General features: G+C 41.0%; 1 protein-coding gene across 2 annotated transcripts; it reads left to right on the top strand.

The window, feature by feature from the left end:
- The first annotated feature begins 6 nt into the window (after positions 1-6).
- Positions 7-27225, top strand: RAB40B (RAB40B, member RAS oncogene family). 2 transcript variants are annotated; one of them, XM_074159960.1, is made up of 6 exons: positions 7-204; positions 20795-20855; positions 22823-22883; positions 24905-24982; positions 25468-25690; positions 26101-27225. In XM_074159960.1, exons 1-6 carry the CDS (start codon positions 63-65, stop codon positions 26370-26372), a joined length of 837 nt encoding a protein of 278 aa, XP_074016061.1. In that variant the 5' UTR covers positions 7-62; the 3' UTR covers positions 26373-27225. The 2 variants fall into 2 exon arrangements, with proteins under 2 accessions (XP_074016061.1, XP_074016062.1); XM_074159961.1 differs by having other exon boundaries at positions 63-204; positions 25525-25690; positions 26101-27224.
- Positions 27226-27852: the final 627 nt, after the last annotated feature.

Genomic DNA, 27852 nt, shown 5'->3' with positions numbered 1-27852 from the left:
GGGCCCCGGGATGGGCCGCGGGAGCTGATCGGTCGGGGAGGCCGGGGGGAGCGCCGGGGAGGATGAGCCACGTGGGGAGCCCGGCGAAAGCCTACGATTTCCTGCTGAAATTCCTGCTGGTGGGAGACAGCGACGTGGGCAAGGGGGAGATCCTGGCCAGCCTGCAGGACGGGGCCACCGAGTCGCCCTACGGCTACAACATGGGTAAGCTGTCCCCCGCCTCGGGGTGTCCCTGCCCCCGGCTCCCCTCGCCGGGCACGACCGGGGTCCGGACCCGCCCCGGGGCCACGGCCACGCAGGAGGCAAAGGCCACGGCCCGTGTGGCAACTGCTCGGGCTGGGAAACGAGCACAGCCGGAGCGACGGGGGAAACCAGCTGCTTCTGCGGGTCCCCGGGGATCGCGGAGCTGCCGGGCAGCGCCGGAGGAGAGGAGGGCGCAGGCAAAGGGGCGCTGAGCGGTGTGCTGCTACGCGTCGCTTTCCGAAAGGAGGTGGAATCGTTGTCGGGGTTTAAAATCCCAGGCGGGTGATCTCATGGGCGAAACGGGTTCCGAAGCTCAGGTTTAAGAGGAGTGTCTTAATATGCATAATGTATTGATCGGGTTGATAGGATTGTGATAGGATTTTTCTTCCTAAGCACTTATTTTTCTGTTGTCGTCGGTGAGTAAAGTAAAATACTAATGAGTAAAAATACCCATCAAAATGTTTTTCTAGTAAACGATCTTTGTTAAACAGCAAAGGCGTTTGCTGTGAAACTGCTCTCACTGAAAGAGCAGAAAAGATTTATTTTTTTCTCTCCTTTTCTTTCACTGTCATGTTCTTAATATCAGAAGATTAGCCCTTTAAGATCAAGGTTCATGTTTGTAGTATGTTCTTTCACTTAAGCTTTTTAAAGGGCAAGACTGAAGAGCCTCATCCATGCCAGATATCTGCAGAACAGGGAGTTGTGGATGTTGCAGACAGTTAAAACTAAGCGATGGCTCAGGGGAAAGGGGATTTCTAGTTTCCTCGTATTCTTCTCTTCTCACTCCCCCGATTTGTTTGCCTGGAACATACTGTAGTTTCACTTTTTTTCCCCTCATGCAAATCTACCCTCGGCATATTAAAAAGCAAATTATCTTGTCAAGTTACCCATTGCTTTAATTTACTGCCAGTCTGTGAGTAGTTAATTCACTGGAAGGTTTTGCTTCGTATCTGTTTGTTATTATGCGAGTTCATAGTACTGACTCACGGCGGAGAGCGGGAGCGAGGGAGGAGAGTTCTCCCCACCACTGCCTCTGAGTCAGACGGTACCTTGCAGGCATCGGTGTACGTTTTGAGATCTTTGCTTAATAGTTTTGCTAACTCACTCCTTGGGGTGTTGCGGCATGTTTATGCTTCGTGCTCTTCAGCTGGCTGAAGAAAAGGGGACAAGCGGCTTGGGGGGAGTGTGCCCGGTCTGGCTCTGTTCTGCACACACAACCTAGAGTATAAATCCTTACGCTGAAGGAGGACTTTAGCCTGCAACGTAACCGAGAGAGAATGTTTGAGCGGCTCCTGAGCTCATCAGTCTTACTTCAGGCTTTTGCATGTAAACCTCATGCTCTTAAAAAATATTTAAACCGCGTGGCTAACATTGTAGCTCTGTGAATAGATTTCTTGACAGCCAAGAAATACAAATATTCTTTTTGAATTATTCTGCAAGTATCTAACTTGCAGCTTGGAAATTCTTCAACGTTACTAATAACTTCAAAATGTATACATACAGGGCTGTAAGTTTTATGCACTATTTCATGGACTGTAGTCTCTTCAGCAGGATATTCATCGAGCTGAACTATACAAGGTCAAGCAAATACCTTTTCAAATTCAGGACCTCGCAAGCTCTCTATGCAAAGGTCACTGTTTCACAGAGACTGAAAGAAGTTCTTAGCCCCGAGAAGATGAGTGTGTCTGAAGAGAGGGATATGAGTTACAAGGGGAGGGCAGATATAACAGATGACATGGTAGTAAAATGTAGGAGGAGTATAATCTGATTTTTAATTTTATGGAACTAGTGTCATAATTAAGAATTTTCATACATACTGAGCCTCAGAGTTTGTCCAATCACAGTACACCGTCTAGTCTCACTAAAGGAAGGATTTTAACTATGCAAGTTCACAAAAAATATTTTTTCACTCTTCAATTTATAATGTTCTTGAATGTATCAGATTGAAATACTTTTGAACACTACAGGTCAGCTGCCCAGTTTCGTTGGTGGTCTGTATCCGGTATCCTGGCTCTGCCTGTATCCCTTCAGCCTTTCCCGCATGGTTTGAGCGCGGCTGCGTAGGATGCAGCTGTGAGAAATCTGTACAGACTCATGGACTATGAAAATAGAGATGTAGAGAGAGAGATAGCGCTAAACATCCTGTTGGTATTATGACTCATTTTCTAATTTAACTTGATTTAAAAGCTTCATAAATGATGGCTTTTTCACCATTTTCAAGTCCTTAGTTAACTGCTAGGATCTACCACTTTCATAACGCCGGCTTGGTCTCTGAATTGGAAAGAGAAAGTCTAGTGGAATGATAGATTCTGTCACAATGTGCCACATGGATAAGGTTTGAAATGACAAAACTTTGTGGAGCTTGATGAAAGGGAATAGCTTTGAGACTGCAATGGAAGAGGAGAGAGATGATGTGGGAACAGACAAGAACAATAGAAGAGGGAGAGGAGGAGCACTGAAGGGCCTTGAAAATGAGAACAAACAAGTTCATGTGATGAAGCATGGGAATTCGGGCAGTTGTTTGAATTTGTATATGCAAGAGAGACAGAATTTGATGTTTATTGCTACAAGGAAGAGCTTGCTCCTGCTCCTGAAATTTAGTAAATCGAAGGTGGGGATATGAACGTTGAGCAGTTTGGAACAGCAGGCTACAAAGGGTGATCAAGATGAAGGACAGATGAGGCCTTGAATAAGACCAGCTGTCCAGAGAACTTGCCACTTCTGTGGATAAAATGGAAAGATGACCCTGAAGTTACAGGGCTGGGTTTCAGAAAGGACAGCCATGCGTTAGGGCTGAGGAAGAAAAGTTAGAATTTAGCTTTGATATAGGGTTCTTTCTTGTGCTCAACAACAGGAGGTATCATCGAGGTGCACTGCAGTGCTCTAAGAAGTAGAGAGACAGTTTATAAAGGAGGCATAGGGAAGGACAAGGTGTTGAACAGTGTTACTCTTCCTTTGGGAAGAAGGAGAATCTAAATGAGCCCTTTGGGATATTGAGAGAGGTGGAATAATCGTAGAGTCATAGAATGGTTTGGGCTAGAAGAGACCTTAAAGACCATCCAGTTCCAACCCCCTGCCCTGGGCAGGGACACCTCCCACTAGACCAGGTTGCTCAAAGCCCCATCCAGCCAGTTGAGTGAGGATGGACCCATGAGCAAAGAAGGATCAAGGGGCTTTTAGCTGGTTGTTGTCTTCAGCAGCATCAAAGACAGTTAAGCAGACAAGAGGAAAGAAGGTAAAATAAAACGTGGAGTTGACTGGAACAGTGTGTGGGGTTGGGGGTTTTTTTCAGCCATCAGATTCCTGAAGGCTTTAAGGTCAGCTGTGTAACTGTCTCGTCTCAACTCTATGGGCTCAAACTTCTATTGTATAAACACAGATTAATTTTTCACCGGCACTTTTTTAACTATTCAAAAATAAATCTGCCATCTTTCTCGTTCCCAGGAAAATACGGCAATCGTATGTCTTGCTATTTTTTTGTCAGTACACAAAAATGATACGAAATCTGGAGATGGGAAGGAAAGCCAGCATCGTGTGATCAGTCAGGTCCCTGCAAGCTGCTGCTGGTCCACAAGCCATGGTTTGAAAGCATTTGGCATAGTTCGGCTATTAATGACTACAATCTCTTGGTCTCTGAATTTTTCTTGATGACCAACGGGCTCTGGGTTGGAAAGGAGAAGGGAAGAAGCTTTATTAACATAACAAAGTAAGGACCGCTTTGGAAGATTCATCAAGAACATGATTCATAGAGATAACTTAGAAAGCAGTTATCCTGGAGAGGGGCAGGCAGGCAGAAAGGTTAGTTGTCTGGGTAACCTGCCTTTATAGTTCTCCCACATCTTGCTCAAAACTGAAATTACAGTAGATTGGACACACTTGATCTCTAACCTGGTAAGAAAAACTGCACATAAATGTTCTTGGAGACAGCTGCAGAAACGTTGCTTTTAAGCATGGTTAATTTCTCATCAGAATACATTCAGAGGAAATAATTGCTAGAACATAATCCCTTAGATGTGCTGTCACTAGGTAGACAAATATTTTGATGTTTTGTACTAATAGATTTTTATTCAGCTGGATTCTGGTTTTGCTTTCATACTGACATATGCTTGCATTGTGATTGCTTGACACAGGGACGGAAAGGAATGATTGTTCCAACCTGTGTACTCCTACTCTTCTTTTTTCTTGCAGGAACATCAGGTATAAACTGACAATTTGTCTCTCCTTTCTCACCTAGCAACCTTTCCACATCCTCTCAAGTTATTATCACAGTGGTTTGCCTTCCCATAAATTCCGTCTGTCCTTAGATTGAGAACTTCGCTGGGGTATTGGTTGGCTTATCTGAATGCTTGAAAAGATGCTGGAGTGTCATAGTTGTGGGTGTTAATAAGTGGTTGTCTTGATTGCTAGCACAGGCCTGGAGCTGGGGTGGCCCAACCGCAGCCAGACGTTTTGGGGAGAGCCAGGTCACCCTTACACACAGGGAGCGTTTATAGGGGGGTAGTTGTCCCCTGCTCACATCCCAGCACACAAAAGTTCATGGTGGCTCTTCCTGATAAATTAATACCCAGATCAAAGCCATCCTTTGTTGTGAGGAGGAAGGAATGGGCCCTATTTGAAATAAGGAAACAAGAGGAAATATCGTTAACGTGAGAAATTAAGAGTTATAGATTTATGAGCTGACTGTGGTTTCCTCCCCTTACACCCAACAAGACCAAATACAGAACTAATGGAGGTAAAAGTCTTACCACAAAGATTTGATTAAGTTTCAGTTTCTTGATTCTCTCTTTGTGACACTGTGTTTATGAAAATGTTACTTGGCTGAAAGGGAGAGGAAATAAAGTTGTTTTGTTTTCCTACCAGCATACTAATGAAGAGGGTGAGTTACTTGTCACTGATGTATTTTAAAGCCATTACATTTTCCTAAACACAACGTGATTTAAAGATTGCAATAGAAACTAATGGCAACATCATCACATTTCTGTATTTCTTTGCAAGTAGCACCAGTTTTTCGGGACAATCCTCAGTCCATTCTGTTAGGATTTCTCCAGCAGAACAGTTATTTAAAGTTGCTGAGCACCAGCATCTATGAGTAAATAAATACCTTTTTGAGGTTAATTATGCTTGCCTGTAAATAGACTAGACTTTATCTCACAGTACAAGGAGAGCAATAATTGATCGCTTTTAGCTGTCATGAAGTAACTTTTCATAAAAGCTTGAATAGCGTGAATTTTTGCCCCCTTGACTTTTGTTACAATCCGGTTGTACACCCATTGATCTCAGTTTAAAAGGATTTAAACTGCATTCTTGTCCCAGGAAAAGCAGGCGAGGTTTGATTTCATACACCAAATTTAAGTGCCTAGAAGACTTCTAGTGTCTTATCTCATTACTGTAGGCTTCTGTGGCATCGGTGGAAAGAAACAGTTGCTTCAAATAGAGCATCTAACCGATTTTGGGATGAGTCTGTAAAGCAGTAATAGATCCTGCTCTAAATATGTTTGTTATGACTGCCCCTTCAATGTGCTATCTCACAAGAGCTGTGCTTACTGCTGAAAGACAGCTTTAACTTTAAATTGTGTTACGGACTGCATATTATATACGCTCTCCTTACCCAACCAGTTTGGATGGAAAAAAAATTGGAACTGTGTGCACATACACGTACTCAAACCAGCCATTTGAGTACCTTGTTCTTTTCCGATAACTGGCCTTTATGTTTCTTAGCAAGGTCTATTCAACAACAACAAAAGACCAAATGAAGAAAACACCTAAATTTTGGTCAAGCGTATTATTGTACAGATTCAGAATGAAGAAGCCTTGAAATCTTAATGTCATGCGAATGTTTTTTCAGATTCCTGCCTAAACCCAACCTGCGCACACTTGTCTGAATTTGATACCGCTGTTGCTACAAGTAATGCTTGAGATTGTTGCGGCAAAAGGGACTGCAGCGATAGCTTACTTTCTCCTGTGTCTTTCTCGTGCACGTTCGTTCAGTAGCACTATGTGCTGCTTGTCTCAGTTTCCCTTGGGCTACTGGTGTCTCTTTTTACCCCCCCTATTTTTTTCATAGCTACGAGGGAGTGGGAAAGTGACTGTAAAAACAGAATTCCTGCACAGCTCCCAGACAGGTGTGCGACATGAAAGACAAAGTCTGGGCCACTTTGAAAAGTGGTCAGACTTCAAGGTAATTGAGTCCTTTTAAGCCACTTTGGCCTAACCAAAATTGTGTTTGCCTGTGCCAGGATTCAGTTTTACCCAATATGTTGGTTAAATTACATTTACATATTGCTGTAAATTTGTTTTTGTTCTGGGAGCTGAACAAGAATGGAAAATGAGATTAAGAATAGAAATTGGCTGACTTTAAAAGTTGTTTTTTTTTTTTAATCCCATTTAATTCGGGTCTTCTGGATTTTGTTTAATATGAGACTGAGAATATGAAACTAATGCAGTATTTACACAAAATACTCGGTATAGGCTAGTGTTTGTCGTGCTAGTTTTATTTAAGGATCATCTCGAATGTAATAACCAAACATGTTTGGTTTGAGCTTGCTGTGCTTTTTTATCCACATCTAAATCTGTTGATACAGTGGGATACATCTGTATAAATAATTGTTCCTTTCTTTCATGTCTTGACATGTTGTAATATGGAAGTATGAACTGGACAAGCTAAGTGGTCAAATACTCCCGTTAGAGCTGTGAGTTCGTAAGTGAAGCTGTTACAGATCAAACACTAATTTATCAACTTAAGCCTTATATTTAATGTCCGGTCTTTCAGCAAGGTGAGATAAAATCATCTGTCAGCATTCACTGTAATTTAGTACATTCTCAGGGCAAAGTCCATGAAAATACTGGTGTTCACAACAGCTGTTGATGTATCTAAATTGTCACTCACGTCTGTGGAAAGTTAGAAAGCTAATTACTATGAGGCTGGGATGTCGCTTCTGCCCAGGAATGGAGGAGGTTTAAAGGTCCAGAGACTACCCTTGCCCACATCTTTACAGCAGTTTGTGGCTTCTAAGAGAGTATCCTCTTCCACCGGGGTGGGATGAGCAGAAAAGAGAAAGTATCAGTAACAAGCTGTCCCCAGTGACAAAGTGTGGTGAAGAACAGCCGCCTTAAGGCTTTAATGTAGTACGTACCTGCTTTTGGTATAATGACATTCTTGTTTGATATGTTAATGAGACTGTTACTCTGCCTGCATATTGGTAAAAGCAATGTATGTGCTGTCTTCAGCTGAGACTTACTGGGTCTGGCCGGTGATTCTTCACAGGAGGTGTGGGTTTTTTGAACCCTAAAGGTTATAAATCTGTAAGGAAGCAGAACATGTTCCGGTTCATATAATGTTCAGATGGGGCTGAACCAAATCCAAGCTGTGCTCAAGGAAAGGTGAGAATCCTCTCTAGGACAGAAAACTAACCCTGCTGCACCTGGGGGAAGGACAGGCAGGACCTAGCACTGAAAACACCCTGACGTGCACAGCAAAAACATTTCTGTCAAGTTAGTAATTTTTTTTTACTGTTTTGCAGGTATATAAACAGTGAAGATTAAGTATTTTGGAGTCACATTTGTTGTCAGAAGCAGGGAAAGCTATCTATTGTTCATGAGATGTAGTCGCGTGCTAAGCTGGAAGCCAATAGAACAGCTTTGCTGGTCTTTTGTTGCGTGGGATTTGCCACTGAAGGGTGTGGATGTGAAAGCCCTGTGTGACACCAACACGGGGTGTCAGAAGACGGAGGTGAGTAAGCAATAGCTGGTGAGCACGAGGGAGCCAGAAGAGCCGAGACTGTTGCTCCGCAGTTATCTTGGACATTAAAATTATTTGTGCAACGTTGCATTTCAAAGTAGAAACTGGTAGCTTAATATGCAGAGGTGGAGTAACTATGCTGAGAATTTCTGGAATGGAGATTTCCATGCGTTTTAAAAAGTAACTGACTTCTAAGTTAAGAACATAAGAAGTGTTGTCTCGAGCTCATTTAGCCTAGCGCTCTGCTAAAAATGGTAAGAGAGAGCCTATTTTGGAAGAACATGCCAATCTGGCTGCTTTCTGAGCTCTCCTTCCCTCGTGTGCCTGCCAACCTTCCTAATCCAATATTTGGACATTTAGAATTCTTCGTAGCTACTTCATTTATGAAAAAGGGTAGTCTGTGTGCTCTTTTTTAATTAAAACTTATAGTAGAGACACAGCTCTGGGCTGCGATGAGCCCTCCAAAAACCACAGCTTTAAAACGAGATGTTGACTGATGCAAAATCAAACTATTTAGAGTTTCCCCCAGTAAATTATTTTTGGGTCTCAGCTTCATGTTTATGTAACATAAACTCCCAATGCCATAAATCCCTGTTTTAAATATGTTTGTTAAAACAGTGGATGTTCTTTAAGGGTACTTCAGTATGCAAAATTCTGGAGAAATGTGTGTTGTAAAAATACTTTCATTCTTGGATCGGAAGAAGGTAACTGGAACTTTTTAATAAATAGGTCATTGTTAATATAGGGCTAGTTAGAGTCTCGTGTGTGCAGATGTAAGTGTAGAGGAGATGGAAGATGTGACAAGGTTTAGAAGTGAGCTGCAGCTCGAGTGACACATTTGCACTAGATGAATTGCAGCTGATCTTTCACAGTCTCAAATGCAGGCCAATCACTTGGATTTCATAACCATGATTTGTTTACTGTGGGGTGTGTTCCAGGCTTATGATTCAGATTTTATCTCTTCATTTTCCCCCAGTGTTTATATTGGGAATGTTGAGCACACCTTGGCAGTCAGTAACTCGCTGTTACCCTCCTGCCATCGCTCTCGTTTTCCCTCTGGGCTACGACTTCACACAAAGAGCCCTGACATCACTGACACGGGTTTCCTTGTAATCCCACATCAGCAAAGCTCAAACAGCAGAGAATGCTTATGTACTCTGAAAGAATACATTGAAGGAACAGTCAGAAGTGTATTTGAGGATTGTATGGTTTAATTTGCCCATTTTCATAGAGAATGAGCCATTACAGATGTTTGGATGAAAAAGAAATTATGTTAAAACCCCCAGTTTAATTAAACGAAAGAGAAAGGGGGGTAGGGGTATTTTAGTCCATCAGTTTTGGATAAAAACAATTCATCCCTTCAAAATTTCGGGACAGTGATGTGTTAATGTATCTCCTGTGCCTTTATACTTTGTTTGCAAGCTGACTTTATGCAGTGCCTTAAAATGGGATATTTAAGTGCATGAAATATGAAACTGCCAGCTGGAAACCCCAGAAGAGACCCAGCAGGTCTGGCAGCCTTTTTCGTACTCTTGCAAGACTAGACTGAGGAGAAGAGGCTCGTGTAGCTGATAGAGTCAATGGAATGATTGAGGCAGTACACACAGAGTCTTGTGGTGTAGAATTTTTACCATGGATATCTGGATACATATATTTCTTCTAACTGTTCTAGCAATCCCTATACACGGAGCGTGATCTCAGTCAGGGCTCTGTTCTCATCTCTCTGTATGTTTGCTTTGGTAAATACGTGAAGTTTGTGTGAAGCACAACTTTGACTTTTCAAACCACTTCTGAATTAGTAGATTGTGGTTTAACTTCAGCACTTACTTTATCAAATAGGAGCATGATAAATGCAATTTTAAACGAGTTCATAACCTCCAAGGTTTTTAATTAATTTTCTTTTTCAGTTCAGACAAGAAACGCTGTTCCTTTTAGAATGGTGTTAGTCTTGGAGCCAGAAGATCTAGAGTCCAAAAATACATGCGGTGTAATAATTTTTCCATATAAATTCTAGGTTTTGTCCCCAAACAGGAATTTAATCCAATACTGTTTGAGAACTATAGTTTTACGGGCAGACTCACGTCAATCTACACTGCATTTGTCTTCAACATCTGCAAGACAGGTTACTTCAATGCTGAAGACTACGTGAAAAGTAATTACGTAGTTTGTAAGTGAAGAAAAGTTGCACTCCTAACAACCTATATGAAGTTTGGCCGCAGACTAGTGAGTCACCTCTCTGGAGAAGAGACCTTTGGGCAAGTAACCTAAGAGCAGCCTCCTGGTACCCGTGAGGAGGTCATCAGGAGGACGGAGCGAGGTGGCAGGGTAGGAGACAACCGGTGTAAGCTGAAACAAGAGAGGTTCAGAATGGGTAAGAGGGAAAACTTTTTTCCCATGAGGACAGTTAAGCTGTGGAACAGGTTGCCCAGAGACGTTACGCAGTTTACGGATCTCATACCTGCTCCAGTTTTGAGCAGGAGGCTGATCTAGGTGACCTTCTGAGATTGCTCCAACCTGCAATTTCCTTTGATCCTATTCATTTGAAATCCAGTTTATTTTAATTTGTTGGAAACCTGAAACCAACTAAATGATGAATGGAACAAGAGCTTTGTATCAGTCCTGTATGGTCTGTTTTTCTCCTTTAAATCCTAACAAAGATTGTTCGCTAGCAGTTTGTGTTAATTTTTTGTCCTGGAAAAGCAGTACAGTTATAACTTTGGCAACTCTTCTGCTGGAATAGCTGAGGAGGAGGCGAGAGGAGAAGTGGAAGCGTAACCCAAGCCAGACTTAATTTCCTTCATTTTTCTAATGGAAGTGTATGTCCTGAAGATATCTCATGACTTGGGAATTCCTTGAGTTAATGGTAACGTGATCTGTAAAGCCCATTTTACTGCAGCATGTGTTTCACTTGGAATTCCCAATTTAACTTAAGAAGTGCAGTTGGTCTTGTGTTGCTTGGTTTGGAGGTTAGTTTGAAAGCTCTTCCTCGTCAAGTGTCTGTGCTCTGGGAACGATGGCTGTATGTTTTCTGGATGATAGCTTTTCAGCCACAGTAATTTTTCAATAATGAATTTTGTTCTCTGGCATCTTTAAAGCAAAATTATTGCACTTATACCTACTTGGTGTGAATTCCCACTTTGATCTTCAGTTCATCATAATGACAGAATTCATTACATGGTCAGCTCGAAGAATTATTTTTCAAGTAATCTTTTTTCCTCTTTTAACAAGCAGTGCTTTGTGGGGTGCAAAACAGTACCTGTGCTTTTTCTTTTTTTTCTTTTACTGCACTTGCTGACAAATACTGCTGCGACGTCTGGGAGTAGTGATGGCAGCCCGGAGTAAGCTTTTTGGGATTTATTTTTTTTGGAATCTTTGGTTATATTTTGCCATTTATCATAAGTATTACTTACAATTTCATAATATACAGGAATATGCCTATGAAACAATTCTGATTTTTCTAATTGTTATGATATATTGATATGTTTAACTGAAAGTGGTGGTTTTAATTCTTTAGAATCATTTATTTGAGACAATTTAAAGCCTAGGGACGTCTTGGAGAGGTTTGCAACTGTTCTCAGTGGGCTCTTAGGCCTATACAGCTCAGAATAACGGTGGCTGGATGTTCCTCCAATTCTTCTCATGCCAAGTATTTTTGAACTGGTTTATTACTAATGAAGTGTCAAGACATAAAAGGTCATTGTTCTCTTTTGGAAAATATTGTAAAATGTGAAATATTGCATCTGTTTTTAATATTTTATGGTAGGTTTGAAGCTATTCTCCCTGCCAGATTCTGGCCGTATTTCAAACCTAGTGTTTAAGATACAAGTAAGGGCAAGTTCTGCGTGGCCGTGTCCCATTTCTTTCTTGGTTTGTAGAATTTTAAAAATTCATAACCTGCCTCTGGTCTTTTCCTCGTGCACCAGGATGATTTGACCCCCCACTGTTGACCTTTGTGATGAAGAATTACTATACCACAAAGATATCAAAAAGCACTGAAAATATTGGACAATCAACTGTAACATAAAACTTATGCCACTTTTTTGGAGTCAGTTGTCTGAGCCTGGCCAAGCTTCCCTTCACTGTGCTTCTCATGGATATGCAGAGCGCCCCATCATAGCTGTTGCTCGGGATACTTGTGTATCTCAAAGAAAATTAAACAAAGAATGATGCTGTAAACTTTATTTAATTGCAAGGAGTGTAGAGATGGGATTGTGAATGAGAGGCTGCCCTTGAGAGCTGATGCTGTTTGAAAATAATGAAACTGAGATTTTGAGGAAGATAGGATGCTTGTTAACAGGCCTGATGTATGCAAAGTAACTGTTCTTGCAATCCGGCTCTGACTCACAGGAATTGATGAACAGCCGCAGTGAGAAGATGGTATCATAGAAGAATATTTTTTTCCCCCCCTGTACTTATAAAAGAGGTTAATTTCTAAATCAAATTTCACTGGTGCTAGTTTATGGTTATCTTTACTTTGATATTAAATGGACTAAAAGTTGAGGGCAATTCTTCTTATAAAATGCAAATCCAAAGTAGAAGAGAGCTGTTTTAAAATACTGGTGCTGTTTTATAACAATGACTATAAACTGGGAACTTCTGGATGTTACATTTTTTTATGTTGAGTTCTGTTGCAAAGAATTTGGAGAGACAGGCAGGGAAACTGTAAAGCTAATGTTTGTTGTCTTCTGCCAAGAGTGTGTTCCTTTCCCAGCGCAGGGAACTGAGCGATCCACGTTCATTCTTCAATCATAATCTGATGTTACTGGCTTTAAATAAGTATAAAAAAACCTTTGGCTAGTAATTGCTACCAGTCAATAACAATCCTGTCTTAATCCATCTCCAGAGATGTTGGCAGTTTTGGAGATCTTGTCTTTTAACATGAGTTTTCTAATGAGAAGTGTGAGTTTTCTAATCAGAAGCATGAGCTGCAGCGTTGTGCTGAGCAGTTGGATCTAGATGCAGGAGAACGTGGACCTGCGAGGCACCAGAGGTGTTCTGGGATCACCTGTAACCCCAGGTTTCACTTGATTCTTTCAAATCCGTGAAAAAGGGGTCAAGGAAAAAAAAAACACTTACAAGATTGCTGGGACTGATATATTAATCCCTTCCCAATTTATTTCAAATTTATTAATAAAATGTGCTGAAGTAAAGGAAGAACTTTTTTTTTGGCCTCTAACGCTAATAATAACATTCCCTTTTCCTGCAGGGCTACTATTTATAAACCGTAAGATGTTTATATATAGCAGCTTTCATCAGAGGATGTTAGCTGCAATTTGTAGTAAACATTTGAGCCGTGTGTTATCGTGTGCCTGCGATAGCCCTCTCTTCTGGAGTGGCAGAAAGGAAACGATGAAGTGAAGTGCATAGTTCCTGCTTCTTCCTGACCCAGGGAGGGGAATGATTCTCTTCCTTCTTGTAAAATAAATTTCTAAGGCCTTAGATTGTAAAGAGGCTTTTTTATTGTTGACAAGTAAATGTTAAGACAGAGCAGAATGAAATACGATCTCGGGATCTTTATTTCCTTTCCTCTTAATGGGAATGAAAATGGATCGTTCACTAGTTTGGGTTAAAAGTTGTTTATTAGCTGATGGCAAATAGTTTTCTCCGCTTCCCAAACAGTCGTCTGTCTTGAATGTTTAGTTTTTATTTAGCCATCTTAGCAGAAATACTGCAAGCTAAGGCATGATTAAAAAACCCCATGCATTTAACAAGTTGTTTGCATGTTCCTTTTGCCGAGGGTGTGAATTTAATATGCAAAGCAGTGGCTTGTTTACTTACCAATGCTGGTAGTAAAAAGATGAACAGAAACTTATTCAGTTACTACTTCTGTATATTAGCAGCCTGAGTAATTAATTTTTTTGGAGTTTATATAGGTTTGGGAGTTTCAGATGTTAATTCTGTTTTCGGATTAGCACTGGAGGTTTGCCATAAAGTTGTGTCAAACTTCTTACTCCTGAACAGTTTGCTTTGGTTCTAAGGTCTGGACCGGAGCCAACTAGAAGTGCTCTGAGATCTTCAGATTTTAACCTGGTGCCCTAATAATTTTGTAACTAGGAAAAGCTTCCCTGTAATTGTTAAAGAGCACTTCAATTTTTTTTTTTTTTCAGGGTATTTCTTGTAAACTTAATTCCTTTAAACCTCTAAAGGAAAGCAGGTGTGCTGAAGCGTAGCTGGTGCTATTGGCATGTGTCTGTGACCATAAACACAGGTAAATATAAAGCTGAGCTTTCTGATCCAAATAGCTTCGATTTAAAAAGGGGGAAATTGTCACATAGTTGAAATGAGGGAATTATCTGTGGGACTTTGTAATTGTGGTTTATGGCTTAATTAATGAGGTGAAGAATAGAGTCTAGATCTAAAATTTTAGTGTCTCTATTTCAATCTGAATGGGCAATCTGTGCTTTTCAAACAGATGGCTTTTATTGCGGTAATTAAGTGTGATGGAAAAGACTGGAATTTGGAAAGTGATGATTATTCTGAAATGGCGAGCAGAAGGCAAATATGACTGTCACATAACCTGACCTTTGTGCTCGCATATCGGAAGATACAGCCCGGTCTTATTGCAGAGTTTATCTCTTTGCAGCACGATGTTGAAAACATGGGGCTCAGTTTGTAAAGCTTGGTTGAATTTGGAATCCAAAGCATGCTGTGGGTCCGTGCGCTGTGACCGGTGAATGAATGAGTTGGAAGTTGTGTCACTTGTCGAATATACTTGAAACAGTTACAAATGTGTTTTGAAGAGAAACTTTAGACCTTAATTTTAACGTGTATATGAAAAGCTAGATAGTGAGGAAGCTTAAAATGGGAAGTGATGAGACCATTGGATTCTCATCATGCCTCTGAGAAAATGGTTTTAAGCGCTCTCTGAAACATAAATCTGTGTTTTCGAAGTGCAGTCAACAGTCTTTGAACCTGAAGGATATTTTCAGTGGACTTTGTTAAATACAGGCCCAGAATCCCACTGAATATATATATTTATTTGTAGAGACTTAATTATTGGCATAGAAACAGGCGGTGGGAAGGAGACATTGATGAGTGTCTGAGATAACTATTATTGAATGGTTAATTTGGATAAACTGATGGAGTGAATGTTTGCTGGAGAAGATGTTTAGCAGGGCGTTGAATGTAGTAGTATTCTTAATTTTTAATTCTGTTTTAATTAAATGTGAAAGCTCTTAATCTACACCAACTATCTACATGGAACAACATGCCTTAAACTTTAAAGAAAGGACACATCAAGAGGAATAAGTAAAAACAATGAAACCAGTTGTTGTGGTATTTATGAGCCAAAATGTAGCAGAGCACCAGGTTCAAAGACGAAAAGTCATGTATTCTGTACTTTCTCAGGTATAAAAAGGGTTGGGTTTAGGAGCATTTCTAAGACAAATGTGCCACTGAATAAAATCTTTCAGTGCTGAATTGGTAAAGCGCAGCTCTAAAGAATCTACTCTTAAATTTCTTGGGGTTTTTTTCCCCCTGTTTTTCTTCCTTCCCTCTCCTATAACTTACCAAATTTGAAACACAGATCTAAAGCAAATGCAGAACAAGCTCCAAACCATTAAAATATCAGGCTGACATCCAATTCCCATGAAAAAATTTGAGGAGCGAATCTGGATTTTACTCTGCCATATTATCAAGATCTGTCCAATGGTCTGTAGCCCATCGCTTCAAATTGCGTTCAAGTGAGTCAGTGTGTTTTTCACTGCTGAAAGCCAAACGGCCGGCTGTTAGTCACACTGGAGATCATTGAATCCCAATTATTTAACCAAAGAGAAAAGATTTTTGGTGTAAATAAGGTTGCCTTTGCTGGAACACAAATTGAGCAACTTAAATGACTGAAAGATTCTGCCCCAAAGAGACCCATCGCAAACCTCAGAAACTTTGATACGCTACTAGAAGCTTCAACAACAGCAGAAATTCACAGGAAACTTTAAAATAACCAGTGGTGACACGAATGCAGTGTGCTCAGGGAAGCGTAAGCGATAGTGTGGTGATGGCCGCAAAGCGTCCATGCGGAGAGGATGGCTTCCTATCTACTGCAGTTGTTACCAAACAGCTGAATGCTTTTTTGGGAATCTTACCATGTCCCAGGCTTCAATAATATTCCTTTCAGTTTTTTATCTGTTAATTTTGTGTTTGAGAACAACAAAATCTATTGCAAATCAATTACATTTAAGCAATCCAAACCCTTCAGTGAGGACAGTGGCTTGTTTCAGGATCTTTAATTTCAATTTGTGGCTTTGGGTAAATAATTTTTATTTAAAAACCCCATCCACGTGAAAGTATTAAGCACTGGGAGGTTTTTCTGGTTCACTTCAAAGTTGACTTTTTTTATTTAGCAGCTTTTCTCTTCCCTTCCTTGATAGAGATATGTTTTAGTTGTATATCCAAACAAAGCTATTCTGTCCTGCTGAATGAGTGAATAATGTTCTGGAAGGACATTTGATTTCTCCAACAGCACAACCCACATCTGTTGGTCTCATTGTTGCGGTTTCATGCTGTTCCTGATGATTCACGGCAAAAGGCTTTTTGTTTTGATTCTTCATCAGTGGCAAATGCTAATTGCAGAGATGTTCAGGTTATATTATCAACTGCTTCTATCTGTATAACAGCTGAAGAATAAGGAAGTTTCTGAATCCATCTCTTCAAAAACCTTTTGAGAAACCCGTAAGATGCTTTCATAAACAGCAGCTGGTAATAGTATATTCTTTAGACTTGTCTTGTGCATGTCATATAAAAAAGATGTAGTATTTTGCATTACGTGTGTGGCTAAAGATGAGTGGTTTGCAGTAGTTTATGGTCTGTGGTGCGAAGCGCGGTGCCGGGTTTATTCAGCTGTGTATCCTCTAGCTATGCAATACTCATTTTCTATGCTCGGTATGTCTTTTAACGGAATGATGGATGTCCGTTCCCTGTGTGGGATGTGTCAGTGTTTGCTAAACATGGTCTGTGCCTCCTCATTAACTGGAGATAAACTAGCGGAGGTATTTCACCCTGCGGGAAATATCAGCGGTAGCACAGGGTGCTGGAATGAGTTATACAGTGTTCTGTGGGGTTTGTTCTGCTTGTTTTATGGTTTTGAGCATTTCTGAAATGATTAAACTTGTTCTTTCAGCGCGCAAACATTTTCGATGTCCTAGTCTGTTCAGTGTCCCAGGACTTACTATTATTATTTATTTTAACTTGTGGTTTGTAGATTTGACTATTTCCTAATACAGTTGGAGAACAGGAACACTTTGGCTCATAAATGAAAATAAGTCTCCCAAAACTGCTGGTAATAAGTTGGAAGGGTTTTTGTGTGTCTTTCCAAATGTACAGATAAGAGCCTGAATTAAAGGCAGAGGATGTTTCAATTCACACTTCTCCAGTGAACTAAAAGCTTGAAGTGCCCAACATTGCTGTCCCTGGCCTTTCTGCTCAGTGCTCCTCTGGGAAGTGTGAGGTTGGCGTGGCATTGGACCAGTCTCCAACCAGATTTGAGTTGGAATCATCAGCAGAATTTAGCTCCCTCGCTGCTGCCAGACCAGGAGCTGTCTCGAGAGATTTTTTTTCCCTAATATACTCCTGCTTGCTGGTGGGATGTATTCATCAGTTTGTAAAAAGGGGAGTAGTGAACCTGTATGTTGATGTGACTCAAGTGAACTACCCTGCGGGCAACAGAAATGAAGTGGCATCTTTGAAATACGTTTCCTAATAATGTGTGACTGACAACCACAGCGCCTCTGTCTTGATCTTGTTGCTTACCTGGTCTCCACATCCCAGCAAGATCACTCCTTAAGCTTGCTCTCTGTCATCTCTCTAGTTATTGCTAGCTCCTTCCGTACCAGGATACTGGGAACAGGCAACTCCTCTTGGCTTCTCATTCTTGAGAAGTGCCCTGGCTCCTGGAACTGCAGTCCCTGTTCCAGCAGGGCGATACCACAGCGACTTCCCGCTCCTCTCTGGGTCTTGGCTTTCAAACTGGGTAGGTGCTTGGCAGTTGCTACTGCTGTTAGAAATGACATAAAACATGTAACAAGTCAATTCATAGATAACAATATTTTTAATTAATAGCACTGCTGTGCAATTATCCTTCAAAATGTGTTGGTTTTAAATCTCTTTACCTTATAAAGTTTAAAGCTGGTTTAACTCTACTAATATTGGCAAGTGCAATACAGAAGTAAAAATGATTTGCTAATATTGCTATGAAGGTTTTTGAATACTGTCTCCTTAATCTATGAATGTAAATGTTGGCATGCAAGAAGCCAGGAAATTAGAGAAGTGAAGCTCTTTGTAGTAGAGAGAAAGACCTGGTTCCGCTGTATGTTTTTGCATCTAAGTTACAATTGGTATCCTACAAAAAGGAATCAGTACTATTGTGTTGTGTAATAAAAGCATTCAGAGTCCCCCCGTGTCTGCTCTGCAGGAGAAATTGGTGGTAGTTGTGTACAAATGAGTTACTTTGAGACTAAAACCTGGAGACAGACAGGTTGGGTAGTGGTGCACTGATCTCTGGGCAAGAGATTGCCCTCATTTGTACCTCGGAGAACATTTCCTGGGGTAGCGCATCCAGACCTCCTTTCGAAGAGCAGCGTCTTGTGATATAACGTAGGGATTTCAAGTTTCTGGTTGTTTTCATAAAATGGGCTCCAATTCTGTGTGCCTCAGGTGACGCCTCACATGTGACGTGCCATTTGAGCAGTTTAGTGTGGTGCAAATTTTAGAAGCAGCAGAAATGCAGCATCTTTTCTCTTTGCCTGTGGCTACAGGGGAGCTGGCTCAGCTGACAACTGGTACCTTCCAATAACTTCTGCTGGGTAATTTAACATCTGTTCTTTATTCCAGACTGAGTCTTACAGACTCCTTTCCTTCTGGAAAAGGTGGGCGAGGGTACCTTTTCTGCCTCTGCTTATTTATGCCAGAGGGTTTTAAACCTATTTTTTGTTTACAACAATGGAGGTGACTGTCCGTGACTGCTTTAGGGACCTCTTCATGACAACTGGTAGCAGCACTTTGCGATACTCCGCTGGAGGAGCAGCAGGAAATCCATTTTATTAACTCGCTGACATGTTTTCGGGCAAAGAGAGGAGATCTCCTGCATGGAGGGTGTCTCCCCAGAGCTGTGCTTGCAGCCGAGACAGATTCTCATTTGCTGTGTGTGTGCCCTGCTATGCTATACCTTTTCTTTGAGAGAGCGATATAAGTAATCAATACACTCTCTTACTAAACTTTCAAACTTCACTTTCCCCCTTAAATACAACAACGACAACAACAAAAAAAAATCTTATTGGTAAGCGTTTGTCGTGTTTATAAATACAAACACTGATACATAGATTAACTTTTTGGTTCTGGCTGTTGGTGCCACCCTAATAATGAATCTTACACTTAAAAATCATCTTCAGCACCGTCATCCCTGTTCCTCTGACCAAGATGTGCTGAAATCTTCAGTAGTAATTAGGTCACTCTTCTCTAGCCACTTGTTTTTCCATGCCAATGTGGTTTTCTCACCCCTTTGTTTTGCTTATGCTCTGAAAATAAAGCAAGTCTCTCCTTTTCAAGGTACAAGTCTCATTACACTTGAGGACGTGTTTCAGAGGTAGTTTCCCTGCTTTTTAAACTTCATTTGGAGGCCTCTATGAATAAATGTTCAGTTCAGGAAGTTAACTATGGCACCGCAAAGAAAACATGAGAAAAACACATTTACCAGTGGAACCGGCTTGCTTGGCTGCACAGCGTGAATACTGAATGCACACTTTTAAAATAACATTTAATAAAAGAAAGAGAGGCTTTTATTTCAGTGTTTATAATGATGCAATTTGTGGGTGCAGTACTGAAGCACAGTGTTCAAAGCCATTGACCCTAGCGTGGTGGTGGATATTTTCAGGGGTCAGCTGCCGCTACACAACTGCTTCTGATTAGTTTTGCCTAATCTAATTGGAAGCAACACACTCGGTTTGCCGAAGAAAACGTCCATGCTAACTAGAGTTGAGCTTATTTTTACAGAGTTTAATTGCTTCCGGGGACACGTGAGGTTAACAGTGAAAGGTAATGTTATGTAGCACTGAAGGCTGTTTGCAAAGACTACAAAATGCACAATAAAGATGTGAGTGAAGTTCTGTGTGTGCGTGTGGATACACGTATAAGTATATACACATATTACAGTACCTACTTCCCTTAAAAACTGCAGCACTTCTTCAGCTCACCGAAAAGAGATGCTGTGGTTCAACCACAAGGCCTGGGCCTGTTATGGGAAGGAATAAATGGAACAACCTGTGTTGTGCTGGGCACTAATGCATGGGTCTGCTGGGCAGAGGAGGCTGTTGGCAGTGGGAAAGGCTGGAAGACAAGAGACGAGCCACATCTTGCACCATCTGCTGCTTTTATATGAGGGGGACACGTGTACCTGATATAAGCACTGTCTGTGAGTCAGAGCTGATAAGGAAGGAATAAATGATAGAGGCAGTAGAGCCAGGGAATAGAGAAAGAGAACAGCATTTAGTCTGCAACAAATGTGTGAGAGAACAGGCAAAAACCTAGTTTTGCTTTCTCGTACTCAAGATAAAATTCTTTAAGCATATATATTGTCATGATAATGAATAAAACAGATCATTTATCAATATGAAGGGAGCCTGAGACATCTGCTTTGAATGCACCAAGCTTAAGGAACATGAAAGAACTTTGTAACTTTATATGAACAAGTTGTTCTCCATGTGACTTCATAAAGTACTAATGACAAATACCTTTTTTTTAAGGTCAGCTTCTTTGAAATCTGTGTCTGTGTGTATACTGTACACCTGCAAGCTGCTCTAAGATCTGTGTGCCTCTTCCCCACAGGTATAGATTATAAGACTACAACGATTCTTCTGGATGGCCGTCGAATCAAGCTGCAGCTCTGGTAAGTGCGTGCTCCACCTTTCCCCATCATTTATATTTCAAAGACACAAAAATGCAACTCTTCAGGGCAGGAGTTCTCCCTTATGCTTCAGAAATACTTAGTCAACTGGGGAAGAGCGAGCCAGGCAGCTCGTTCTTGGCTTAAGAAAGCATAACTCTCGCTTTCTCTTTACCTCCATTTTGCATCCATTTCATGTAAAATGAAGGATGTTACAGTTTCTCTATGTGAGAGAGAGAACAAATGCAGAAGAAAGGCACAAAAGGTTACAAGTGCCTTCAAGATATATTTCAAGTGCCTTCAAAGATTATAACATATAATGGTAATGAGAACTATGAAAGTAACTTAGAAAGAATATGCTGATTGTAATAGCAACATCCCTTTGCTCAATTTATTAGTAGTAGTGGTTGACTAAATAACCACAGTATTATAAAAAAAAGAAGAAGAAAAAGCAGCATTATTGCTCGTATAATTTAATATGCAACCTGATGTGATTTCATCTTTACAAAAACATGTTGACAATAAATAAAGTTATTTTACAACAAAAGTTTTCCCTGTAAGGGCAAATATTTGGTCTGTCCATGTGCGTTTGTTAAAGCTGTTTGGAGATGGCCACCTTCTGGTGCATTTAGAAACACTCGGCAAGTGATACCACTTGAAAAACGCAGCGGTGTTACTGCCTCTTAAATCCATTGTTTTCCTCTTTCCCTAAAGGCATGGGAAGAAGAGGGAGAAGTGAGGTCAGTGCAGGGCACGAAGGGAGAGGGAGTGTGATTTTTGAGCAGCCGTAATCTAGATAAATCAGAGAGATGGGTTCTAGGAACAAGCGGTGTATCGAGTGGACAGTTGGAGATGAAAATGAATTATTATTTCCTCCTAGAAAGAGGAAATTATGAAATGAATTATTATTTCCTCCTGTGCCACTTCCATCTTTAAAATTAATTTTTCTGTTGTGTTGGTTTTTTGTTGGGTTTTTTGTTTGTTTGTTTTTAATTACTGGAGTCAAATGCCTGTGTGTCAAAGCTAAGGGATTTTTAATTTATTCCTCACTAGTTGTTTTTGCCTTTGTTTTTCAAAATAATGTTTCAAATGATTAATGCAATGATGGATAATAGTACTCTGCCATATGGTAACTTCATTACTTGATATTTTATTCACCTACTTTCTTTTTCTTCTTCTGTCTTCCACTCTATATCGCTTAGCAAAAATCCCACATAAAGCTTATCTGAGAAGCAGCCAGGAAGGAGATGTTTTAATTCTTTTTGTGAAGGGCAAAGGTGTTCTTTGGATTCCTTAAAATAACAGATTGGAAAAGTTTCTACACTTGACAATATAGAGAAATACGTGCCTTGCATTTGAAGATTACCGATCTACCTCAAAATGTCTTTATGGAATTTTGCTTCTTATCATCATCTTCACTATAAATTTGATTTTGTTTCCAAACACTTTATGCAGTAATTTATTTTGGTTTTTGGTGCACGTTTTTCTAAAAGTCCGTGCTGCCTCTGACTCTGCAGGGATGCCTTCATCATACCAGACTCATGAGGAATTATTGCTGCTGTAATCAACAATTTCCTGGGTTTCCATTAGTTTCCTTGGTGATAGCTAGTGTTTCCTCCCACTTTTCTTTTCCTGTGAAAAGAGAATCTTTCTTCAAGCTGAACTAAAAGCAAAGTCTAGTGGCGTAGGTACGCTTGAGTAACAGCCTTTGTTTTCCAAAGGCAGTAACAAGAGTAAAGTTTGAAGTTCTTGTCCTCTTACCCCGAGAAATGTGAGCAATGTAGAGGAAAGGGCAGAACGCCAGCAGGGAGACTGCGGAGATGGAGAAGAGCTCGCGCGTTAGTGGCGGCTGCTGCGTGACTAACGGCACCAGAGCTGATACCGATCGGTATAGATGAGATAATATCTCTGAGCTCTTAACGTAGGAGGCCACCTACCTGTTTTAAATATATATCATTTATTTTGTTTAGGGATACATCCGGGCAAGGGAGATTCTGCACCATATTTCGGTCTTACTCGAGAGGGGCTCAGGTAAGCAAAGCCCGACTTTCTCAGTGATGAGTGATGGCTGTTGGATGGATGAAAGCAGAGTGAGTAAACCATCGTGTGGCTTCTAATGCTCACGTGTGGATCGCATGCGGATTCAGGAACAGTCTGGAGAGAACGTGAAACATGGGGAATAACAAGGGGCAGGATTTTCTTTTGGGGAGGGGAAATCCATGAGACTGAAGTTGAATTGGGGTAAAATACAGTGACATGTATTCTTATGCCTTCCTGTCGGTTACCTCAGGCACTGCAGCCTGTTACCTGACTTTGATCCCATGAAAGCTATGCTAAAACTACTTTTTAAAACTGTGCGCCACGTAAGAGAAACTGATAACATAAAACTGTCAAGAGTAATGTGAAAAATACAAACATAGTCTAAAATGTGATGAAATCATAGAATCATAGAATCGTCTAGGTTGGAAGAGACCCTTGGGATCATCGAGTCCAACCATCTACCCTACTCTACAAAGCTCTCCCCTATACCATATCCCCCAACACCACATCTAAATGTCTCTTAAACACATCCAGGGATGGTGACTCAACCCCCTCCCTGGGCAGCCTGTTCCAATGCCCGACCACTCTTTCTGTGAAAAATTCTTTCCTAATGTTCAGTCTAAACCTACCCTGTTGGAGCTTGAAGCCATTCCCTCTCGTTCTGTCATTAGTTACTTGTGCGAAGAGACCAGCACCAACCTCTCTACAGTGTCCTTTCAAGTAGTTTGCGCTCGTGAGACCCCTCCTGGAGTACTGTGTCCAGCTTTGGAGTCCTCAACACAGAAAGGACATGGACCTGTTGGAACGGGTCCAGCGGAGGGCCACGAGGATGATCAGAGGGATGGAGCACCTCTCCTATGAAGACAGACTGAGAGAGCTGGGGTTGTTCAGCCTGGAGAAGAGAAGGCTCCGGGGAGACCTTATAACAGCCTATCAATACCTGAAGGGAGCCTACAGAAGAGCTGAAGAGGGACTCTTTGTCAGGAAGAGTGGTGACAGGACAAGGGGCAATGGTTTTAAATTGGAAGAGAAGAGATTTAGATTAGATATAAGGAAGAAATTCTTTACAGTGAGGGTGGTGAGGCACTGGAACAGGTTGCCCAGGGAAGTTGTGGATGCCCCATCCCTGGAAGTGTTCAAGGCCAGGCTGGATGGGGCTTTAAGCAACCTGCTCTAGTGAGAGGTGTCCCTGCCCATGGCAGGGGGGTTGGAACTAGATGATCTTTAAGGTCCTTTCCAACTCTAGCCATTCTATGATTCTATGATTCTATGATTCTAGTTGTAGAGAGTGATGAGGTCTCCCCTCAGCCTCCTCTTCCTCAAACTAAACAGTCCCAGCTCCTTCAACCGCTCTTCATATGATTTGTTTTCCAGGCCCTTCACCAGCTTCGTTGCCCTCCTCTGCACTCGCTCCAGCACCTCGATATCTCTCTTGTATTGAGGTGCCCAAAACTGGACCCAATACTCGAGGTGTGGCCTCACCAGTGCTGAGTACAGGGGCACAATCACCTCCCTACTTCTGCTGGTCACGCTATTTCTAATACAATAATACAATTGCAATGCAGTGCCTTGCAAGGAAATGACCTTAAAAAAAAAAAAAGGCACACTAAGAGTCACTACAGCTTCAGACCTTAAGGTATTGCCATAGTTCACCATAGTTCATGTATTGGTTCTGATGAGTTCCGTCTGTTACGTTCCAGAAGCGCACAGAGCATTGGCTCTTCAAGCTACCCAAAATATGACTTGTGATGTGTGTGTGATAACCAAACTTGTCCACTATAAAAAGAAATACTTACCAATACATTAGACCTGAAACTCAGTCAGGGTTTCTGCCCTTAGCTGAGCTGTAATTTACACGGAGAGATGGGGCTTGGTTTCACAGGGTGCTGAGGTTCTGCTCCACTGAGGAGTTGCTCAGCATCTTACAAGATTATTTCAGAATTGGAGAATTTACTGAGAGCATTTTTTGTGTTATGCTTCTGTTAAATGTGGAATTTTATGATTTAACACAGGGAGTGATACTGGTGTATGATATTACAAATCGTTGGTCGTTTGATGGAATCGATCGATGGATAAAAGAAATAGATGAGGTAAGGTACAATCCCAGAGTGTCGCTAGTCTGTAACAGATGACTAAGACCAACTGCTTAGGATATTTTCTACTGTTTTTCCTGGCATTTGCAGGCAGTGCTTACTACAGAGTTATCTGAGATGCCAAGTTTATGATTTTCTTTCTATGCTTATAATTCTAGAAAGTTGGAAACGTATCAGCTACAGTGTCTGATTTCTGTAAAGGTGTTGATGGAAAGCATATGGAGGACAAGGATTTCATATTGTAGTTCCACTCTTGCTATAGATTTACCACATCATCTGCGCGAGCCTGTCTTCTCTGAGGAAGGGATGGGTTTAGATCAGAGAATCACAGAATAATTTAAACTGGAAGGGACCTCTAGAGATCATCTGGTCCAAATTGCCACTTAATCTATAAATCTTGAAAAAGCTTTTGTTTGTTTTAATTGATAGAAAGGAAAATGGAAGCCAAACTATTAATTTTGTTATTGCTTCTCTTTGCTCAGCACGCTCCTGGTGTACCAAAAATCCTGGTGGGAAATCGCCTTCACTTGGCCTTCAAGCGCCAAGTGTCCACTGAACAAGCACAAGCCTATGCTGAGAGGCTGGGCATGACTTTTTTTGAAGTTAGTCCACTCTGTAATTTCAATATTACGGAGTCCTTTACTGAGCTAGCAAGAATTGTACTGATGAGACATGGAATGGACAGGCTCTGGAGGCCGAACAAAGGTAAGTGATGTACAGGGAAAATGTGTTAGTCCTAGCTAAGGTTTATGGGTCATTCATATGAAATATTTTTTCAGAAACTTTAACCCTGATGCAAAAACATCAAAAAAGAACCAGGAATCCTGTAGAATTTGCTTTCTAAACAGAAAATACATATCTGCAGGCATAACCTGCTCTTCCTGCTCTTGTAGGGAATAACGTATCTTTCCTAGAACTTACACGTTCAGTCATCTAAGCATTAAGGCATAAACAGGAAACCGAAGCAGCAGGTATTTTTGGATAGTGTACATGTGGAAAAGGGTGTGGGAGGAGAAATGGGAATTCATCCTGGAGTACAGGGCACTGGGGCTGCTGCTGCCACGTGCCTGACAACAGCACGTGATGATAATGCCAGTTTTACATCTGTTTTGAAGTACTGAGTCTGCAGGACCTGTGCTGCCGTGCCATAGTCTCCTGTACCCCTGTGCATCTCGTCGACAAGCTCCCGCTCCCCGTTGCCTTAAGAAGCCACCTCAAATCCTTCTCCATGGCAAATGGCCTTAATGCCAGGATGATGCATGGACGCTCCTACTCCCTCACGTCCAGCAACATCAGTAAAAGGAATAGCTTAAAGAAAGCGAAAATCATCCGGCCACCACAGAGCCCGCCAAAAAACTGTACAAGAAACAGCTGTAAAATTTCTTAAGCTCTTTGTGGGAAAAGGCACCTGGATGGAATCCCTCACGTGAAGCTTCGAACACAAGGACTCCTTGTCTAATGGCTGAGCACACTCTATGTACGTATCACACTACACAGACAAAAATAAGAAATATAAGTCTTATTTTAGAGCTTGCTCACTACAGTGATGCTGCTTTGGAATGAATGACATGTTCAGTGCGACCGGAAGGATGGGACACCTGGCTCTTGGATTTTCATACTGCATTTTAGTTTCCGATGTGCATGATGCCATTGTTTTTACGAGTCGATGTGTTTTCATATAGGGGATAATTATCATTCTGCTTAATTCCCCGAAATCTGGAAAGTGACTTACTGTGTAATTGTATAAAATCCTGTCTTTTGGAAACTATTCGCAAGACAAAAATGAGTCATCGGTTTGCGTATTCAGGCAGAGGTTTTTACATGCAATGTATTGTATACATTGTTCAATTCTACAAAGTGTGACAAATTCTAGTAATACTGCAGTTGTGCTTTTGGGTTTTTTGTAAAGCTTCCTTGATAACTTTGAAGCACTAACTTAACTAAGCTAAAAATGTACATATAATTATTATGCACATACACAACAAGGTTCTGTCCCATTAGTGTATGTAATAGATTTGATAAAGTTTTTGGTATGTTATTTAATACTTTGGGGAATTAATTTGTGGTTTAAATACTTATTTTTCTGTAAAAAAAAAAATATAAAAATATTACATTTTATATCACTCTACAAGAAAGTTCTAGGAGGAAAATGCCAAAGACACTGTGGTAAAAGGAACATGACTTAAAGAGCTGCTTTATAAGGAAAGAACACTATTTAAAAAATAAATAAATGTTTCTGGAAAAGAAATCCTATTATGCTTTTTTTTTTTTTTTTTTAACTGGGGGAGGTTGTCTTTACTTCCTTTAGAAGAATTTGAAGAACAACATACCTGAACTAGACACCAGGAAACTCAAGTCATCCTAAAAGCATCACATAATGCTTTTGATGCAACATCTGTCTTCAAGATTGTTAACTGAAACATGGAAGAATAATATACGTCAAGTCTTCCTTCTGCTGGTGAGGGAATTGTGTGACTTGTTCTCCTGGGCAAGGACAGTCCTTTGAGGTGATGGCGTAGCTTCATCCCAGTTTCTTCTGGGTGTCTTCATTACTGTGAGATACCATCAAGTTACGTGTCTGTAATATTCCTTCTGGATGAGCAGAGATGTCCGCAGCCTCTGTAGGTGAGGAGGGAAAATTCAAGCCAGAATTTATCCATTTTTTCAATGCCAAAGTTATGCCAGGACCTGGACCAGCCAATGCATCACTAATTAAAGAAAAGTGCAGTCAAGCACAAGGATTCTCATAGTTAAAGACTAAATGGGAAAACAAAGGTCGGTGGCAGGAATTCCTGTGGGATGGCTCCCCCGTGATGAGCCGGCTCCACCTGCCGGGCTGCCTGTGCGGAGCCAGTGGCAGAGAAACG

This window comes from Numenius arquata, chromosome 17 (assembly GCF_964106895.1).
Source record: "Numenius arquata chromosome 17, bNumArq3.hap1.1, whole genome shotgun sequence".
In the NCBI taxonomy this organism is placed as follows: Eukaryota; Metazoa; Chordata; class Aves; order Charadriiformes; family Scolopacidae; genus Numenius; species Numenius arquata.
This window is presented reverse-complemented; position numbering and strand designations above follow the sequence as displayed.

Bases quoted from the DNA above. Each gene is read 5' to 3' on its own strand.
- RAB40B (XM_074159960.1), top strand. From the start codon at position 63: ATGAGCCACGTGGGGAGCCCGGCGAAAGCCTACGATTTCCTGCTGAAA. The intron at 24,983-25,467 runs GTAAGGTACAAT...CTCTTTGCTCAG, and splicing joins GGATAAAAGAAATAGATGAG to CACGCTCCTGGTGTACCAAA. The intron at 25,691-26,100 runs GTAAGTGATGTA...TCTGTTTTGAAG, and splicing joins GCTCTGGAGGCCGAACAAAG to TACTGAGTCTGCAGGACCTG.